The sequence below is a fragment of the Electrophorus electricus genome, chromosome 3, assembly GCF_041902795.1.
Source record: "Electrophorus electricus isolate QZ-2024a chromosome 3, ASM4190279v1, whole genome shotgun sequence".
Lineage (NCBI taxonomy): Eukaryota > Metazoa > Chordata > Actinopteri > Gymnotiformes > Gymnotidae > Electrophorus > Electrophorus electricus.
Window position 1 is genome coordinate 29,333,151 of NC_137499.1, and position 20,200 is coordinate 29,353,350.

The following is a 20,200-nucleotide window of genomic DNA, read 5'->3' on the forward strand; positions in this document are numbered from 1 at the left end:
GGTCACAGTTTGACATGGATGGATCATTAAGGATTCAGGCTGAGTGAGTTCATAAGAACGGACCCCTGTAAAAAGTATTAGAATTACCACAAAATATAGGGAAAGATGAATAATGCACTTTGTAATACACAAAATGTAAAGTTTTCATATAAAGTCAAACTCACAGGACAGAGTTACCAGAAGCAAGAATAAATATGCAGAAAGCATTATTATGTTTTTCAGGTTTAAGAGGAGGGAGTTCTAATTGTAGTATGTGAACTATTTAAGGAAGGGAGCCTGAACACAATATTTGCATTTACACATGTGACTAATAATGGAATTTAAAGAAACACATACTTTTTGGAATTGGCACCACACTGAAAATGTAGTGTTTAAAATATATTCTTTTGTTAGTCACAAACTGTGAGTTTAGAAATATATTTTAAGTTGCAGTACATATTCACTGAAATTTTATATTTTTAACCTCACCATTGTCCTTTTGGTCGGTCTGGTGAGCTACATTCTTTGGCGCAGTTATATCACTTAAAATGTTATGCCATCAGTTGATTTAAATGTTCATATTTGGCAAGACTAAATAGGCTGAATAATAAATATGCCCACTTGTTTTTGTGTTAGTTCCAAACTATCATTATTTCCTCTCTGCTATCTATCCAGCTGGTGAGATCTAATTTCTTTGCATTCATTTTTGAGGATGCAGGATCAATGGAATATTAAGCCTCTGGCTAGATATTAAAAGCTAATCAAACTGAATTCGATTTAATATTGTAAGCTCACTGCTTCTAATTAGGCACTGAAAGTTTTATTGTTATTAACCACTTATTTGGCAAAAAAATGTTCACTTCTTATTTCAAACTGCAGTGACAGAGGACAGATCTCCAAATGACTGCAAGATTACTAAATCATGGATGATTTTGCACAAGGAAGCTAAACTGTAACACTGTGGTTTATGCACACAATAACACAGGTGTGTCGTTATTTGATATAAAATTTATTAAAGTTGATATAGTTGATATAATTTGATATAGTTCCATTTTGTATCATTAAGAAGTTCAGAGGACCAATAAACATGTGGTCATGTTAATTCACTATATACTTTTTTATTTTATTTTAACAGACTCTCACAGTAACAATGTTTTCTTCAGAGGTTATTTTTGAACAGGAATGTTGCTGAATTATGTCACCGTGGTTCATGAGCACAGTAATAGACAGCTTTTTCTTCTTTCTGCAGATTCTGCCTTTGAAAGGTTACTGTGCTGCTAGTGTCTCTGGAAACTTGAAACCTACTCTTCAGTTAATCACTGTAGTAGACGTTACCGCTACCACATATTTGCCGAATCCACTCCAGAGTTCTTCCTGCAGGCTGCCATGTCCAGCGTGTACAGTAGCAGTAGGTTATTTTGATATTTCCAAGTTAAATATCTAATAATAAAATTGTAATAAAGACCTATGTAATAATTCAGTCCGTTAATCCAATTATATGAACTGGTGAGCTGGTGTAAGGTCAACAACCTGTTTCTGAATGTCGACAAGACAAAAGATATGGTTGTTGACTTCAGGAGAGCAAGGCGAGATTACTCCCCGCTTGCCATCAACGGCTCCTCAGTGGAGATCATCAAGAACATCAAGTTCCTTGGTGATCACTTAGCGGAGAACCTCACCTGGGCCCTGAACACTAGTTCCATCATCAAGAGAGCCCAGAAATGTCTTTACTTCCTTCAGAAGCTGAGGAAAGCCCATCAGCCATCACCCATCCTCACTACCTTCTATAGAGGTACTATACAGAGCATCCTGAGCAGCTGCATCATTACCTGGTTTGGGAACTGCACCGCCTTTGACCGCAAGACCCTCCAGAAAATAATGAGAACAGCTGAGAAGATCATTGGGGTCTCTCTTTCCTCCATCACGAACATCTACACAACACGCTGCATCCGGAAAGCCACCAACATTGTGAAAGACCCCACACACCCCTCACACGAACTGTTCACCCTTTTGCCATCTGGAAGAAGGTACTGCAGCATCCAGTCCCACACCTCCAGACAGCTTCTTCCCAGAAGCCATTAGACTCCTGAACTCTGGCTAACTACAATCCCAATTCAGATTCCAAAAACGGGCACTTTTATATACATACACACATACACACATACACACATGCTTATACATAATCACACACACTCACACACACACATACATACATACATACATATATACACACATACATACATACATACATACATATATACACACATACATACATACATGCATACATACATACATACATACATATCCATACACACACTCACACATTGTTTTGCATCGGACTAGTGCTGAAGTCAAACTTCACACAAATAAACTATGCACTCCTGTTGTAGTCTTGCACATTATCCGACTTGCTGCTAGAGTACTGTACTAAACCAGCACTGTACTGTGAACTGTTCTGGCTGCTACCAGTGACTGCTATGTTCAGTATAGCATGTCACTGACTCCTATGCACAACTCACTTTACATATTCTTAGTACTGTGTACTGGACTAAATAACTGCACTGTCTACTCATTTTGTATTTGTCCTGTCCTGTATTTATTATTGTTTATTTAATGTTTATGACATTTTGCACTATATCGAACTGTTTGCACTTGTGTAGCATGTTTTCTGTTGCACTGATGTTTTGTGTTGCACCATGGTCCTGGAGGAACTTAACTATACCGCTTCCAGATTCCTCCCCAGTAGTGGAGTCACTGACACTAACCCTGTGTGCGTGTAGTCAGTTCTTACACTCGCCCGCTCTGTCATTAATTTCTGGCACTATCAGGCAGTGTACATAAACCTTGCTCTCTGTTCCCTCTGCACATAGTCTCACATTTTCCTGTGGATTTATACTAGGACTAATATGGCTTGTTTATTCCCAGTCATTGTCCTACAACAAGTTGTTTGTTTATCACTTCTGTTAAAATATACATGCTCTGTCAGGCATCAGGATTTCTTTTTACATGTGTAGCAGAGACAGGAGATAAACACTAGTGTTTAGTGGCACTCTTTACAACAGACCAGCTAAGATGGCTGCGATCAACATAACAGGTCACCACTGTAATTTCGCTCAAGAGGGAGATTCAGCGCTTAAACTTTAAAATGTAAGTATTCTAAATATTTCCTACCTACATGCTCTGACAGGAAACAACTATTTGTGTGCCACGTACATGCAAAAAATGACACAAGCTAATGAATGTTTTAGTCCAAAAATGAAACCTTTTGAGACACCTGACTTACCTTTTTTACTGTCCGTGAGATTGCGTCGCTATCATTTTTAGACACGAAGTGCAATATAACTAACACTTCTCTGCCATATAAATGATTATCATAAGTAAGTGTGTGTGTGTGTGTGTGTGTGTATGTGAGAGAGAGAGAGAGAGAGAGAGAGAGAGAGAGAAAGAGAGAGAGAGAGAGAAAAAGAGAGAGAGAGCATGCACATGTACAGAAACAGAAAAACTACATAACAAACAAAAATGTGCATATTGATGCTTATGATTACTCCCACATGGCAGGCAGGAAAGCAAGAGATTCAAAATAATTGTAACAAAAGCATGTTTAAGATAATCACATGGTTTTCCTTAATAAGCTCAGCATTCACACACACACACACACACACACACGCACACACACACAGCATTTCACAACAGTTTCATGTCACTGGAATGTTTGACATCATAACATGGAAAAGTAAGTGAAATATGTTACTCTGTCTGAGATCTCTTAATTTTCATCTACACTGAAATGAATGAGGAAGTGTTTTTGTACAGCTTTCCCTCTGTCCTCTCTCACTGTGACTCTCTAGCACAGTAATACACAGCAGAGTCTTCTGGCTTCAGTTGACTCATATGCAGGTAGAAATTAGAGCTGTCCTTAGATGCTGTGAACCTGCCCTGTACTGCCTGGGCTGTGCTCTTGCTACTCTCAGAATAATAGTAAATGATCCATTCGAGTCCTTTCCCAGGAGCTTGCCGGATCCAGTGCATGTGAGTACCCCCCACACTGAATCCACTGCAGGCACAGGTCAGTTTGTGGGATCCACCTGGAGTGACTGCTACTGACTGCTCAGACTGGGTGAGGACAACCTGGGACTGGACACCTAAACAGATGCACAAAGGAAATAATATCACAGTGCATTAAAATTATCATTATGCTTCAAAATGGTTACTAATAGATACAAGACTCACGTGTTGTAATCAGCAGTAACAGCACCAGCGTAGATGTGAGGAACATGGTTTGGTTGGAGCTGAAACTCATTAGAGTTATTAGACACCTGGAAATCATCTACAGACTTTCAGCCTGCTCCTCTAAATATAAAGAAGTTCCATGAGAATTTTGCATAACAAGTCAATCACATGACAAATGCTGCATGGTTAGTGAGGGTACATTAGACATGTTTGTATTTTCAGTGAGGGGTGCACCCAACTGTAGTGTAAGTGAAACATGAATGAATACTGAGTAGTGATCTTGGTCTTTAACATGACTTTGCATTTTTAAGTTTTGTGCTGGACATGCCTTGAGTATTAAATTGAGTAAGAATCAAGAAATTAAAATTCTACTGTTATAGAAAAGCTGTATGTCTGTAAAATACACATAATTGATTTCAGGTAACTGCATCCCTTACCTTGGACTCCATCTGGTCAAACCTGCCCTAGCACCAGTGATCTCAGATCCAGAGACGTGACACATTTACTAAGTCCCCAGGAGACCTAACCTGAACAGGGGTGAATTATGCTGGTAAACTCAAGAAGTCATTTAAATGCCACCTGTTTTCAAACTTTTTCATGACGTGAACAGCACCCTATGTGCATGCACCTGGGCTGTCCCACCCCTTGAACTTGCCAGCACCTGTCATGATTGGCTGATTGGCCCCTCCTAGCATCTTTGTCTCCATGGTTTCCCTGCCTCATGTCATTGTTTCATATTCTCCGTTCCTGTTCTGGTCCGTTTTCGTTTTCCCTGTCTCATTTGTATCACCTGTGTCTTGTTCAGTTCTCATAAGTACATGCATATATATCCTGTGTGTGTTCAGTATCATCATTAGTCACTGTTACTCCATACCTTGTTTGTTATTGCTTGTGTTATTTGTTCGTATTGCTGCTTGTGTCATTTTTATTTTGTTGTAGCCTGCTTCTATTTTGGTCTTCATGTGTATTGTTCCCCTTAATATGTATTCCCAGATTCTCCGTGTTGGTTCTATTAATATTTGTGTAGGTATTCCTCTCCTTCCCTCCTTTTTTCTTAATTCCAAGTCTGGGTTCTGTTGCTTGTTGGTAACCATGAATGTACATGATGTTTGACCGTTTGCTGCCACTGGACTGTTTGATGTTTTTTTTCTTGTTTGTGTTGTCACACCACCTACATTACAGTTATTTTGGGTTTACACATTGCAGTCTTATACTTTCCTAATATTATTACGTGATACTGCTCACAATAAAGTAATGTCTAACAGCCTTCATCGATATGCAAGAATAAACATAATACGCATCACTCACTATATAGATTGGGCAATTATTAACTTTTTCCTTAGTTTGTATTGTATTGCCAGCTTTTCATTGTTCTATGTAATTTCATTGTCATGTCAAATTACTTTTTAGGGGCTGTAACCAAGCTCAGTTTGTAACTATTCTCATCTATTCTGCCTATTCTTTCATTCATTTTGTTCAATTTTGGTCACATAATAAATATATGTAATATAAAATATGAGTATATTCATTTGTAGGCAGTTTATTTTACATTTATTGATATTAGTAACTTCTAAACAACACATTGTTTTGCTGCTTCTCTTTGGCATCTCCTTGCAGGGTTTCTGTACAGCTGTCTGTATCAGTCCCAGCACAGTGACTCTCTAGCACAGTAACACACAGCAGTGTCTTCTGGCTTCAGTTGATTCGTATGCAGGTAGAAATTAGAGCTGTCCTTGGATGCTGTGAACCTGCCCTGTACTGCCTGGGCTGTGTTCTTGCTACTCTCAGAATAATAGTAAATGATCCATTCCAGTCCTTTTCCAGGAGCCTGACGGATCCAGTACATGTTAGTGCCCCCCACACTGAATCCACTACAGGCACAGGTCAGTTTGTGGGATCCACCTGGAAAGGCTACTACTGACTGCTCAGACTGGGTGAGGACAACCTGAGCGTGGACACCTAAAAACAGATAGACAAAGAAACATTGGCACAGTGGATTAAATTCCTTTCCAATTTTCTCTTTTAATGTAGTTTGTCACTGAGACAGATGAAAGACTCACATGTAGCAACCAGCACCAGCAGCAATGTAGATGTGACAAACATGGTTGGTTTAGAACTGGATGTTCTTGGAGCAGAAAGCTACCTGGAGATCCTCTTCAAACTTTCTACCTGTTCCACTAAATATAGGAAAAGGGTTCAATGAGAAATTTGCATAACAAGTCAGTGTCATGAAACAACACAGGATGGATGTTAAGTACATTTTCAGCGAGGGGCAGAGTCTACTGGTGGTATATGACTGAACATGAGTAAAGATGAATGATTTTACTGTTGGAGATACACTGAATAAAAATCAATCAAAAAAATTCAGAGTGATAATACATGACCTGTTCAAGTCCTTTATCTGGAGTCTGACATATTCAGTACATCAGTGCCCACACACTGAATCCACTGCAGACAAAGTTCAGTTTGTAGGACAGCACCTGGAATGGCTGCTACTGACTGCTCAGACTGGGTGAGGACAATCTGGGTTTGGACTCCTAAACAAACGTTACTACAGAAAATAAGAATAATCCCTATTGTGCTTTAGTCTACAGTCCTCATTGATAGAAATCTAAATCTGTTTATCAGCAGTGTCAGTGAAATGTGAGGAACATGGTTTCTGTAGAATGGAAACTGGTCAGTTAGCTAGAACTGAAAACCTCACCAATCCTTCTACCTGTTCTATTTAAGTTATTCTATATATTAATGAATTCTTAATTGAGAAATTTGCATTACATGGCAATCTGAACTGATATGAATCCATAAGCATTTACTGGATTAATTGGTAAAATTATAAATAATAAAATAATAAAATTAATCCCTATTATGCCTTAAAACTGATGGTCTGCAGTCCTCATTCAAATAAATCTAAATCTGGTTATCACCAGCTTCAGTGTAAATATGAGGAACATGGTTTTTGTGCAACTGGTCAGTTAGCTAGAACTGAAAACCTCACCAATCCTTTTACCTGTTCTATATATTAAGCTATTCTAAATATAAATTATATTTTCATTTCATTTCAAATTTGACTAACATGGCAATCTGAACTGAGATGAATCCATAAGCATTTATTGGATTAAATGGTTGCCTTGGGAGTGCATCACAAACCAAGTTCACAAGGTTTTTGTAAAGCGTAACCACTAGCTCTTCTTACTGTGAGTCTCTTGCACAGTAATACATAGCTGTGTCTTCAGTTTGCAGATTCTGTCCTTGTAATGTTATTGTGTTACTGCCAGTGTCTCTAGAGATGCTGAACTTGTTTTTTAGTTTATCACTGTAAGCTGTACCCCCACTATTACTGATATACCCAATCCACTCTAGGGCTTTTCCTGCAGGTTGTCGGATCCAAGCTGTGTACCAGCTAGTAACTGAATATGAGACTTTGCAGTTGATGGACAGACTCTGGCCTGGCTGCACTGTCATGGAAGCAGGCTGAGTCAGTTCTTCACCATGCACATCTGTAAATAAAATAATATGATGTAATTAACTGCCAATAAAAAAAATTACACTTCAATCTTGAATTTAAAAGTCATCAAAATAGGACTGTGTTTGCAGGAAGTTAAATACATAAATCAATAACTCACAGGATGCAGCTGCCAGCAGGAGCAGAAGAGGTGTGGAGAACATGGTTGTGTTGTTGTTCTGGAGTGATCTCTGCTCTCCATAGCTTAACTGCCTCATCACCTAAATAGAGAGAGATTGAGGTGGGAAGCTTGCATTTGCATATCTGGATACCCATGAAAGAAAAAGGTATTTAAGACATGGATTATGGACAAGTGCAATGTCACTGCAAGCTGCTTTTTGAGAATAAACATAAAGAAACATAAGAAGCCATTATTTTAAAAGTACAAAGAAAACAGTGGCTATAAAAATACAATCTCATGATGTCTCACATTCAGCTAATTATTTGTTTCTTTGTTTATTTTTGATTTTTTTTCCTTTTAGGAAAGGAAACATTCATGATCCTACAAGGTTGCAAAGGAAACATTTCTTAATAAACTTCAATGTTTTAAATCATAATCTTTATCACAATCAAGTTTGTAATATAGTTTCAGTAGATGCTGGTAACCTACCCTGTACTGCATGAGCTGAGCTCTTGCTACTCAGAATAATAGAAAACAATCCACTTGAGTCTTTTCCCAGGAACCTGGCAGATCCAGCACATGCTGATTTTTGGACTCTCCAACACTGAACCCTCTGTAGGCAAAGATCAGTGTGTGGGCTCCATCAGGAGCCACTACAATGAATGCACAGACTGTGTGAGGACAAACTGGTATGGGACATCAGGACTCACTGTTAAATTTATTGGTCTATTTAATGCATTTATATTTTTACTTATATGTCAACAGATATGCTCTTGTAGTGTTTCATAAGTATAAAACAATTGTTGAAAAAGTCCTTATATTAGAACTTTAAAAAGTAAGCCTATGACTAACAGATAGCAAATTGTCTCCACATGTTGGAAAAACAGCCCATTTCCACTAGTCCTAAAATAAATCATCTTTAAGTATGTCGTGTAAAAGGGAAGCCTGACGAATCCAGTGCACATCAGCAGCTCCCACACTGAATCCACTGCAGGCACAGGTCAGTTTGTGGGATCCACCTGGAGCCACTACTACTGACTCCTCAGGCTATGTGAGGACAATCTGAGAGTGGACACCTAAACAGAGACATAAAGAAAACATTATTAGAGATTTCATTTTCATAGTCCATTTAAGGATTTATTGTGGTTTTCCAGTACAAGAGTTACAGACTCACAAGTGGCAATCAGTAGCAGCAGTGAACATATGAGGAACATGGCATGAATGAATCCAGACATGATAAATAAGATCCTTGTGACACAGTGTCAGAGATCCTCTGCAGAATGTCTCTCTTCTTATTTCTGTACAGAAAAGTTCAATGAAAAATTTGCATAATGAGGGAACAGCATAAAAAATTACTGACTGCAGTTAAATCAGATTGTTTTGCTTTTAAAGTGAAAGGCGCACTCTACTGGAATACACGTGAAATATAAGGGGAATATTTTCTGGGCAGAATTCACACTGATCTCTAACATGCGGTACTCCTCTTAACATCTTTATGAGGAGATCCTCGTAAATCTTTTTATTGCAAATAGAAGGATGGGGATATGAATGACAAACAAAATTTATGTTATGTTGAGGCTTTACAAACTTTTGAAAATAGACAAGAAGCACAGCAAATACTTCTTAATGATGTTTGAAAGAAAGAAAGAAAGAAAGAAAGAAAGAAAGAAAGAATTCTTATCATATGATGTTTAAATGGATTTTATGTTTTATGATGACTGTATGAAATATATATATATATATAAAAGTTCAGATTAAAAGTAGCATGCTACAATTTTACTATGAGGATCACTGCCTTTTTGACCAGTGTTTTCCTACTGCTCATTTTACTATATTTTTTATTTTAGAGTTATTGTACAGCTGTCTGTATGAGTCCTCTCACAGTGACTCTCTAGCACAGTAATACATGGCAGTGTCCTCTGGCTTCAGTTGACTCATATGAAGGTAGAAATTAGAGCTGTCTTTGGATCCACTAAACCTGCCCTGTACTGCCTGGGCTGTGCCTTTACTAGAGTCAGTGTAGTAGTGCATGATCCATTCCAGTCCTGTCCCAGGAGCCTGACGGATCCAGTGCATCCTATAGCTGCCCAAGTTGAACCCACTACAGGCACAGGTCAGTTTATGAGATCCACCTGGAGCAACTACTAGTGACTGCTCAGACTGGGTGAGGACAACCTGGGACTGCACACCTAAACAGATGCACAAAGCAAATAATATCACAGTGCATTAAAATGATCATTATGCTTTAAAATGGTTACTAACAGATACAAGACTCACGTGTTGTAATCAGCAGTAACAGCACCAGCATAGATGTGAGGAACATGGTTTGGTTAGAGCTGAAACTCATTAGAGTTATTAGACACCCGGAGTTCATCTACAGACTGTCAGCCTGTTCCTCTAAATATAAGGAAGTTCCATGAGACCTTTGCATAACAAGTCAATCACATGACAAATGCTGCATGGCTAGTGAGGGTACATTAGACATGTTTGTATTTTTAGTGAGGGGTGCACCCTGCTGTGGTGCAAATGGAACATGAATTAATATTTTTATTGATCTTGGTTTTTAAGATGAGTTTATATATTTAGGTTTGTGTTGGACATGCCTTTAGTATTAAATTCAATAAGAATCAAGAAATTCAAATTTCACAATTATAGTAAAGTTGTGTGACGATAAAATACAAACATATCATTGATTTAAAAAAACTGCATCCCTTACCTTGGACTCTGTCTGGTCAAACCTGTCTCAGCATCAGTGACAGCATATCCAGGGACCTGACACGTTTTCTGAGTCCCCAGGAGACCTAACCTGTGCAGGAGTGAATTATGCTGATTACATTAGATTGCATTAGAAAAATAATTTATAACAAGGTAAACACTTCCATATATGCAAGGAAACTTGGTTAGATTCCTTGAATAAGATAAATGTCTGAAATCACATAGCCTACAATAATTTGGGGTACATTCTTGGAAACTGCTTCACACTACATAGTCTGATTGTTGGATTTATGGACAGCTGACCAACAGTTAATCTACATACAGAGAACATGGCAAAAAGAAATGAAATCTCCCAAGATGTATCAGTTTCAGCACATTGACTCTCTAGCACAGTAATACACAGCAGAGTATTCTGGCTTCAGTTGACTCATATGCAAGTAGAAATTAGAGCTCTCCTTAGATGCTGTGAACCTTCCTTGTACTGTCTGGGCTGTGTTCTTGCTACTCTCAGAATAATAGTAAATTAGATTTTTGAATCCTTTACCAGGAGCCTGATGGAATCAGTGCATGTAAGCATGAAAGAATGTCCCAGTTACATTCATGAGATTTATAATGTCTGTCTGTCAAAGCATGAGAAACTAGATCTATGTCATGATCTAAAAACTATTACTAGATTAGTGAACAAGTTAATGTCAAATGCTTTTACTATACTTTCCAGAACAAAACTGCATATGTCAAATGGTGATAATGTAAATGCAGTAAATCTGCTTCACCCCCCTGAAAAAATATTAATGTGTGCTTTCATGCAGTCCACATTTATAAAATAATTAGAAGCAATGAAAATTGTCCCCAAGATTGCCCCCCAAAATTGTCTTCAAGACTAAACATTCCTACTGTCACAAACAGATCCAGGAACAAAGTTAGGGATCAACACTTTGTACAGGGCTTAAATACAAGGAATAACAAGACTTACAATTAGAAAAAGGTGAATAAAAGATTCCTAATGCTCTGGAGACTGTGATCTCTGCTAATGTGAATGGAAGCGTCCTGAGCAGACATGACACTTACAATCCAGTGATCTAACAATAATTGTTAGATACGTTTAATCCTGCCTGGAAAGTGAACCATTTCATTAGAAACGTGACTTGTATTTATTATTAATCACACAGCACTGTACCAAAGTACTGGTCATATCACAACAAGAAACAGCTGGGACTTTTGACACAAGGCATCTGATGTCTCAGTACAGCACGTTAAATGATTCTTAAAGGATCGTCCGGAGTGTTTGGCTCCACTGATCCAGATTATTCTGATCCACTGCAAGCCCTTTCCTGGAGTAAGCGGTAGTGAAAAATTAAGCAATAATTCTATAGCAACTGTGTTCTACATATGTACTTTCATTCAACTCTATTTATAAACTTACATGATATAGAAATGTTCTGCCTCACTTGTTCCCTTCAACTTAACCGCAAAATAAAATATGCTTGATTACAGTAATAGCAGCAGTGCAAAACTCACATGCAATACTGTCCAAGACAGCTATATAATAACAAGGACATACAGCATCATTGATGAGAAGCACCAAAGCTACTTCAGTGCTAACAGTGCACTCTTGTAGTGAATTATGTTAAATGTGAGTGAGTTAATGAGTCAGTATGTGTGTGAGTTACAACCCAGATCATTGAGGTGCTTGGCATCATTACAACTTGTTATAAAAACATGTCATGCTGGGTACTTCTAAGGTTCTCTAACAATTGGTTTTTGTTATACTGCCTGACCCCTAATAAACTACACTACCCAGCAGGCTGTTCATCACCCAACCAACGACTCATCCAACCATGAAATTTCGATTGGATCATCATTACCAGAGTATTGAAGTCACCTGTGTTCACTTAGGAATACGTAGATAAGGCTGTCTAAATCTACATTGTGTTGCAAAGTATTGCCACCGTTGTTAGTCTGAGCATGCAGAGCATTAATTCCTTGATTACCTTTGTGTGTATTGAATCTAGTTTTTGAGTTTCTCGCCTCTGATTTTTGCCTGCCCCTTTTGGATTAATCTGCCTGGTTTTTGAATGGTTTTGCTGGTTTTTGACATGGACTGCTTTTTCATTCATGATTTGGATTACCCCTGATTTTGTCCTTCTGTTATTGACCCTGGTTTTGAGCACAAATAAATCTCATATTTTATATCTGCAAGCATCTGACTTTGCCTGGCCCGTCAGAGTTTTAAGTGCAGCATAGTAGCTAAATGCTGAACAGAGACATAAAGAAAATATCAGAGCTTTCATTTTGATAGTCCATGTAAGGATATTGGATTAAATGGTTGCCTTGAGAGTGCATCACAAACCAAACTCACAAGGTTTTTGTAATGTGTAACCACTAGCTCTTCTTACTGTGACTCTCTGGCACAGTAATACACAGCTGTGTCTTCAGTTTGCAGATTCTGTCCTTGTAATGTTATTGTGTTACTGCCAGTGTCTCTAGAGATGCTGAACTTGTTTTTTAATTTATCACTGTAAGCTGTACTCCCACTACTATAGATATACCCAATCCACTCTAGGGCTTTTCCTGCAGGTTGTCGGATCCAAGATGTGCCCCAGCTAGTAACAGAATATGAGACTTTGCAGTTGATGGACAGACTCTGGCCTGGCTGCACTGTCATGGAAGCAGGCTGAGTCAGTTCTTCACCATGCACATCTGTAAATAAAACAATATGATGTAATTAACTACAAATAAAAATATTACACTTCAAACTTGAATTTAATAAGTAATCAAAACAGGATTGCAATTGCAGCAAATTAAATGATTTAATCAATAACTCACAGGATGCAGCTGCCAGCATGAGTAGAAGAGGTGTGGAGAACATGGTTGTGTTGTTGTTCTGGAGTGATCTCTGCTCTCCAGAGCTTAACTGCCTCAACACCTAAATAGAGAGTGATTGAGGTGGGAAATTTGTATTTGCATATCTGGATACCCATGAAAGAAAAAGGTATTTTAGACATGGATTATGGACAAGTACAATATCACTGCAAGCTGCTTTTTGAGAGAAAAAAAAAACAGTCATTCTTTTAAAAAGTACAAAGAAAACAACTCATTCTTGGTTGCCGAATCTCTTTAATTAAACATTCATGATTCTACAGGGTTGCAGGTCTACATTTGAACCATCTTCAAAGTTTGAAATCATAAACTTCATCACAATCAGGTTTGTAACATAGTTTTAATAGATGTTGTGAACCTGCCCTGTACTGCATGGACTGAGCTCTTGCTACTCTCAGAATAATAGAAACTAATGCAGTCGAGTATTTTTCCCAGGAATCTGGCAGATCCAGCACATGCTGATTGTTGAGCCTGTCACACTGAACCCTTTGTAGGCAAAGATCAGCAACTACAATGACAGCCACTGCAATGAATTCCTTGACAAAGGGTTTGATGGGATTGGGCTGCTGCAATACAGGGGCACTGGCAAAAGCGACTTTGAAGTCTTCAAGAGTTATATCAGCAGAGCAGGTCAGTCAGAGGCATGGTAAGGACTGCACACATATCATGCACTTGTCTGTCAAAGGAAAGGGAACAAATCAAAATCATCAATGCAATATGCAACAAAGGATCTACCCAGAAACTCATTTATGACCTCGTTGATATATGCCTAGAAGACAGTGATACAGAAGGACCAGATACTGTTGTGTCCAGAAGATGTGCTAAAGTCTGTCTTCCATTCATCACTCTTTTAGATTATATGCACTGCATAGGTCTAATTGAGTAAAGTACCACGTTCCCCATAGCTGTTTGAGAGCAGCTGGTACTAATGGAAGTGGGTACAGGTATGTAATTAATTTACTTAATTTACTTAATTTATGTGATGCTGCTGTCAGTTAGAGATAGAGAAATGTAGAAAATATGGTTTGTGTTGCAATGATGAGATTTTTGTGTTCGTCAGAGGATAACAGGAACTGCCTCATCCAAGACTGAAACTAATTTTTACTTATCTTGTCATCCAAGTGAGACCATTTTAAAAATATATATTATTTTTTATTATATTTTTATTAGATATTTATTATTATTTATTATACTTTATTATAGAGACTAGTTGTTTAGTATACTGTAACTAATGACTAAATACCAGGAGATCCTTTATAAAACATCAGTCCATTATTCTAATTATAGGAAAAGAGAAAAAGAAATTTGGAAACCTGGAAAAATTGGTGGAAAGTGCAAAGATATGACAAATGCAACACTGAGAGTAACAGTATTTTACATTTGTTTGCTTTTTCAGTGAGGGATGAGTCCTAGTGGTTTATCAAAATGAGTACATTGACATTTAGCTGACACTTTTATCCAAAGCAACTTACAATTATGACTGAGCACAACTTGAGCATTAAGGGTCTTGCTCAGGGGCCAATAGATGCAACTTGGCAGTGGTGGGGCTTGACCCAGCAAGCAACCTATACCAGTAAAGCACCTTAACTGCTGAGCTACCACTGCACCGTATGTTAGCACAGAATGTAAATAACTGGAACATTACATTCAGTGAGCCTCAGCAAATCTCAGAATTGTTTATGTATTTCAATAATATACTTTTTTCAAAGTCTCTTATATACAACATACATATAATTGCTTCTTATTTATATTAATATGAGACTTGTAGTGACTGTTTTCCTATGTAGTCTATCATCTATGCTTCCTAAATAATGCAGATTATGTGATAACTCTAAATAAAACAGCTGTAAAAATTTATTTTTGTATTAACCTTAGCCTCAGCTGTACTGCTGTGGCTGTTCTTGCACAATAATAAACAGCTGAGACCTCAGGCAGCAGGCCAGTGATGTCTAAGAAGAGCACATTACTGCTCGTGTCTCTGGAGATGGTGAAGCGACTCTTAAAGGATCCTGCATAGTCTATGGATCCTCCACCCCATATGATCTCAATCCACTGCAGACTTTTGCCTGGTGGCTGTCTGATCCAGCATGTGCCGTAGTCACTGAGAGCATATCCAGAGACCTGACAGGACACCTTCACAAAGTTCTCCGGACACCTAACCTCAGCAGGAGATGAGGTTAGACTGATGCCATGGAACTTTTTTTTAGTTTCTTGATTTTATCTGCTGTCCAACAGTCATAAATCCAACCCATTCCAATGCCTTTTTTGCAGGTGTTGGAATCCAAACTATATTAATTACTGACTGTGAGACCTTACAGCTAATGGAGCTATTCTGGTGAGACTTTGTTAAGCTCCTTGAATCTGCTGTGTGATGTATCCCCCCCTGCCATAGCCTACGACATTTGGTGGTGGCTCTGCATGTGGCTTTTGTTTTTGTTATTCTTGTTTTACATGTGTCTGTGTTTTCTATTGTGTCATGCCTCCCTCAGGTGGTGTGTGTTCCCTCATTCGCCACACCACCTAGAGGCTGTTATGCAATTTTGTTATGCCTTATTTAAGCCTGTTCTGTTTGCAGTACAGATTGTCGGTCATTGTATGTTATTTTGTCTCCTTTTGTTGTAGTTGGTTCACTTTAATTTCTTTCATTAATCATATAAGTTGGAGACCTACACTGCTGCTTGCTGCTTTTTGTCTGCACGTTTATCGGCACTGACACACAGATGTGAGCTGTTATGAAGTGACTCATCTTTGTTACGTAAAGTACACTGTGAATTTTAAATAAATAAATAAATTGTGGATAATAATAATAATAATAATAATAATAATAATAATAATAATAATAATAATAATAAATGTGCTAAAAATAACTTTCAATCAAAATGGATTCCATTTTAGTGACATTCAAGACTGTGAACTGTCTTTAATTTACTTACGGGATGCTGCTGTCAGTGACAGCTGTGGAGATGTAGAAAACATTTTTTGTGTTGTACTGGTGGGATTTTCTGTTCTTCAGGAAAACAGGAGCTGCTACATCCAGGACTGAAACTACTATTTACTAAACGAGAAAGAAATGAAACCATTTTTTTAAGAGATTGAGTGGAGTTGTTTATGATACTGCAAGTGGTGTTGTTTATTATACTGCAAGTTTTTATAGTGAGAATGAGAAATGTTTTAAAAAATGAAAAAAAAGGGCAATAATATTAAAATCAATGAATCTTGCTCTAGTGCTTTGCTCCTGCTTCAAATTGTTGCATATCCTTTATATAAAAGTAACTGAGGAATTTTCTGTTCGGGGTTGCAATCATGGTGTTTTGCTAACCATTATTTAAAACATCATTAATCATCAAATATATTTCAAAGTGATACTCTGAACTTCTTGTTTGTTTATTCATATTTTATCAATATATTAAACATTTACTTGAGAGCAGAATGAAAGACCTGAGATCATTTGAGGAGGGCATATTTATACTTATTGATTTTGCTATTGAACTATTTTATAAATTTTCTATGGTTATAATTTTTAATCCTAAAGAAATCTGGAGTTCTGTTGATTGTTCATTTTTAAATCTGTGACGAGTGCATAAAGAAGCGAAAGAGAATAATATGTACACTGACTTTAAACCTGCACCCCCTTAGCTAAAATGTGAACATTAGCACTATCTAATGTAGTTTGCATTCAAAAGTTAACTTCTATTGAACACAATTACATATTACAGTTGTTCAAGTAATGTCATTTTTTAATGATATTGTAAATAAGTGGAATAATGTCTGAGATTTTAAAAACTTCAAGCAATCAGTTTCCACTTCCAGAATGTTTTCACCTTCAATATAACAGAAGGAACAAAGATTAACCAATGCTAAAAATTTGAATGTGTCTGCATGAAAAAAGCACTGGAAAATAAGAAAGGAAGGAATTTATTTAATGATTAACTGGCCTGACCTAAAATATTTTACAGTTTAGGTCTGACTGGATTTAATTTAGCAATAAATTAAATATTGGAAGCTGCAGAAGGTTCAGTACCTATTTCTAGATTGGTTCACATCCAGTATTATATAAGGATCTATCTTTACTCTATACATGCACTTCTAAGGCTCCATGTCCGAGGGATCTTTCATGTACAATGAGGATGTGTGAAGATGTGTGAGGATGTGGTTTTTTTACAGCTCTTCCTCTGTCTTCTCATACTGTGTCTGTCTAGCACAGTAATATGCAGCAGTGTCCTCACTCTTCAGGCTGGTCATCTGTAAATACAGCTGACTGCTGGAGTCGTCTCTGGAGATTGTGAACCTTCCTTGGACTGACTGGGAATAAGAGATGGGACTGCTAGATGTGCCAATAGTTGCAATCCACTCTAATCCTTTCCCAGAAGCCTGTCTGACTACAGCTGCCCAGTAGCTACTGAACGTGAATCCAGATGCTGTGCAGATCAGTTTATAAGATTCTCCTGGTCTTTTAACAACAGCTTCAGACTGGGTAAATGTCTGGCAGAGAATACCTGTGAGAACAAAATCCTGTAAATATGGCAAAATATTGTGAAAAAATTAAGGTAATTCAGATATTGATGATGAACATTGGCTCACCTTGAAGAAACATTGTTATTAAAAACACATTCACAATTATCTCCATAGTGGATATTTGTTCCTCTTTTCACAACTACCACAATGACATTAGGCAGTATGGCGTGCAATGTACAGCTGAAAGATTTATCACCTCTTATAAGGGCAACATCAATTTGCATTTATCACACCTCTCTGCTTCAAAACACCACTAGTGGACATGAAACAGAACATACATACAATTATGTACTATAAGCCTATAAGACTTTCACATTATTCCCTATTTATTATGTGAAATTATATTTAGATTTCTTTACATTCAATGAAATACAAATCTACTTTTAAAACATTTTTAATTTCTCCCTACTTTCACATACTTTGTTCATTTTGTATCTGGCCCTGTGACTATGATGATTACTTCAAGTGTTCTGTCCTATGGCTTGCTTTTTCCTCATCAGCTCTTCTATTACTCCTTGTTGTTCATTTTAAATGTATATGTCATTATAGCAAAACATTAAGACATTTCAAATGTTTTTCCAGTGAAGAAGTAACGTCACATACTAGTAACCCATGATCACCATCCATCGCCCATTGTTGCTAGTGTGTATTTGCACTTGAACACACCAAACATACTACTGATGGATGACACGAATGTTCTGCGCCTGTGTAAGTGCACCAGCCTCTCACTGCTTCACGAATGTGCAGACTTCTTATAATGAGTATACTGAATCCTAAGTAACTCCCACTTCTTCTGGAGCTCATTCCTTCTATAAACTGAATACAGTACGTCAAGGTAATGGCAATGTTTGAAATAGCCTGCTACCTACTGTATAATGCATATTCGTCTTTGTAGTAGCATGCAGTATAAGATCAATGCGACCAATGCAAACCATACTACAAGGTCACATACATACATATATATATATATGGTCTATATATATATATATATATATATATATATATATATATATATATATATATATATATATATATATATAGACGTACAGAGCACAGAGGTAATAAACAAATAAAAGGATTTCAACCATACAACAGACACTAAAAACACTATTTAAATGCTATAAATGTAAATGTAATCTCTTGTTCTTCATCTGTGGTCCTGTGTAGTGAATTTGCAATATAGAAACACTAAAAGAATATTTATTAGAAATTAATATTTGCCATAGTGCATAACTAATAAAATGTGTATTTGTAAAATAATGTATAATGTATATGTTAGTCAGTTGATATTGAAGTCAACAACAAAGGTAAAGCAGGAGGAAAATAATCTGTTGTGTATGTTGAGATGAACAGGTAAGCAGTGTGATGTCATGGGTTGTTTTTTTTATCACATTTTTTGTTCCATATTTGTCAGGGGTTGTTTTTGTACAGGCCTGCTGTATATGTGTAATGCTGTGACTCTCTGGCACAGTAATATACAGCTGTGTCTTCAATCTCAAAGTTTTGGCCTCTTAAAAAAACAGTGCTGCTGGATGTGTCCTGGCTGAAACTGATCTTATTCTTCACTGTGTCTTTGAGTTTAGTGCCACCACCGCTACACAGATAGCCAAGCCATTCCAAAGCTTTTCCAGTGGGTTGCCGTATCCAGTGAATACAGTAACTTGACTCTGAGATCTTACAGGAGATGGAGAATGATTCTCTAGGTTTGACCACCACAGAGGCTGGCTGAGTGAGCTCCACACAGCCAACACCACCTGGCGAATGACAATAACAGAACATGTTATAAAATAATTACTACAAACATGTTGAGTTAAAACATGTTCCTTTCCAGTTCAGATACAGTCATTCACCTGAGACACTTACAGAAAGCAGCTGTTACCAGCAGCAGCAGTAATGATGAGAGCATTGTTGTTGGTTATGACATGGAACTGAACTGCTTAGCTCAGTTCAGACCCACAGACCATTTGTAAGAGGGACAGAGGTAGGATTTGCATATAGTGCATCCCGTCCAACATCATTATAACAAACACACTGGGATGTGTGGTTATCAAATTTGTCACTTCCAGGGTAACTGTCTGCAAGCCATTTATTGACATTTCTCAATTGTTTTTAGAAACATGAAAATAAATATAAATATAATGTCGACTTCAAGATTTAGGACATGTTGTTCATTGATATCTGCATAAGACTGCTACTTTCTCCTTGCTATAAGTGAATTAATCTTAGGATGTTTACGAAATGAAAAACACAATACACTT

The 20,200-nt window shown here is 37.4% G+C and overlaps 1 pseudogene and 1 gene segment (V, D, J or C); both read right to left on the reverse strand.

Annotated features, from left to right (window-relative positions):
- Positions 1-5,753: 5,753 nt before the first annotated feature.
- On the reverse strand, positions 5,754-10,201 carry LOC113568272 (Ig heavy chain V region 5A-like). The segment is given in 7 exon segments: positions 5,754-6,168; positions 6,270-6,386; positions 6,594-7,706; positions 7,833-7,932; positions 8,322-8,908; positions 9,007-9,130; positions 10,110-10,201. Coding segments are annotated over 3 exon segments (420 nt in total).
- LOC118241171 (Ig heavy chain V region pseudogene) lies at positions 5,849-6,312 on the reverse strand (annotated as a pseudogene).
- Positions 10,202-20,200: the final 9,999 nt, after the last annotated feature.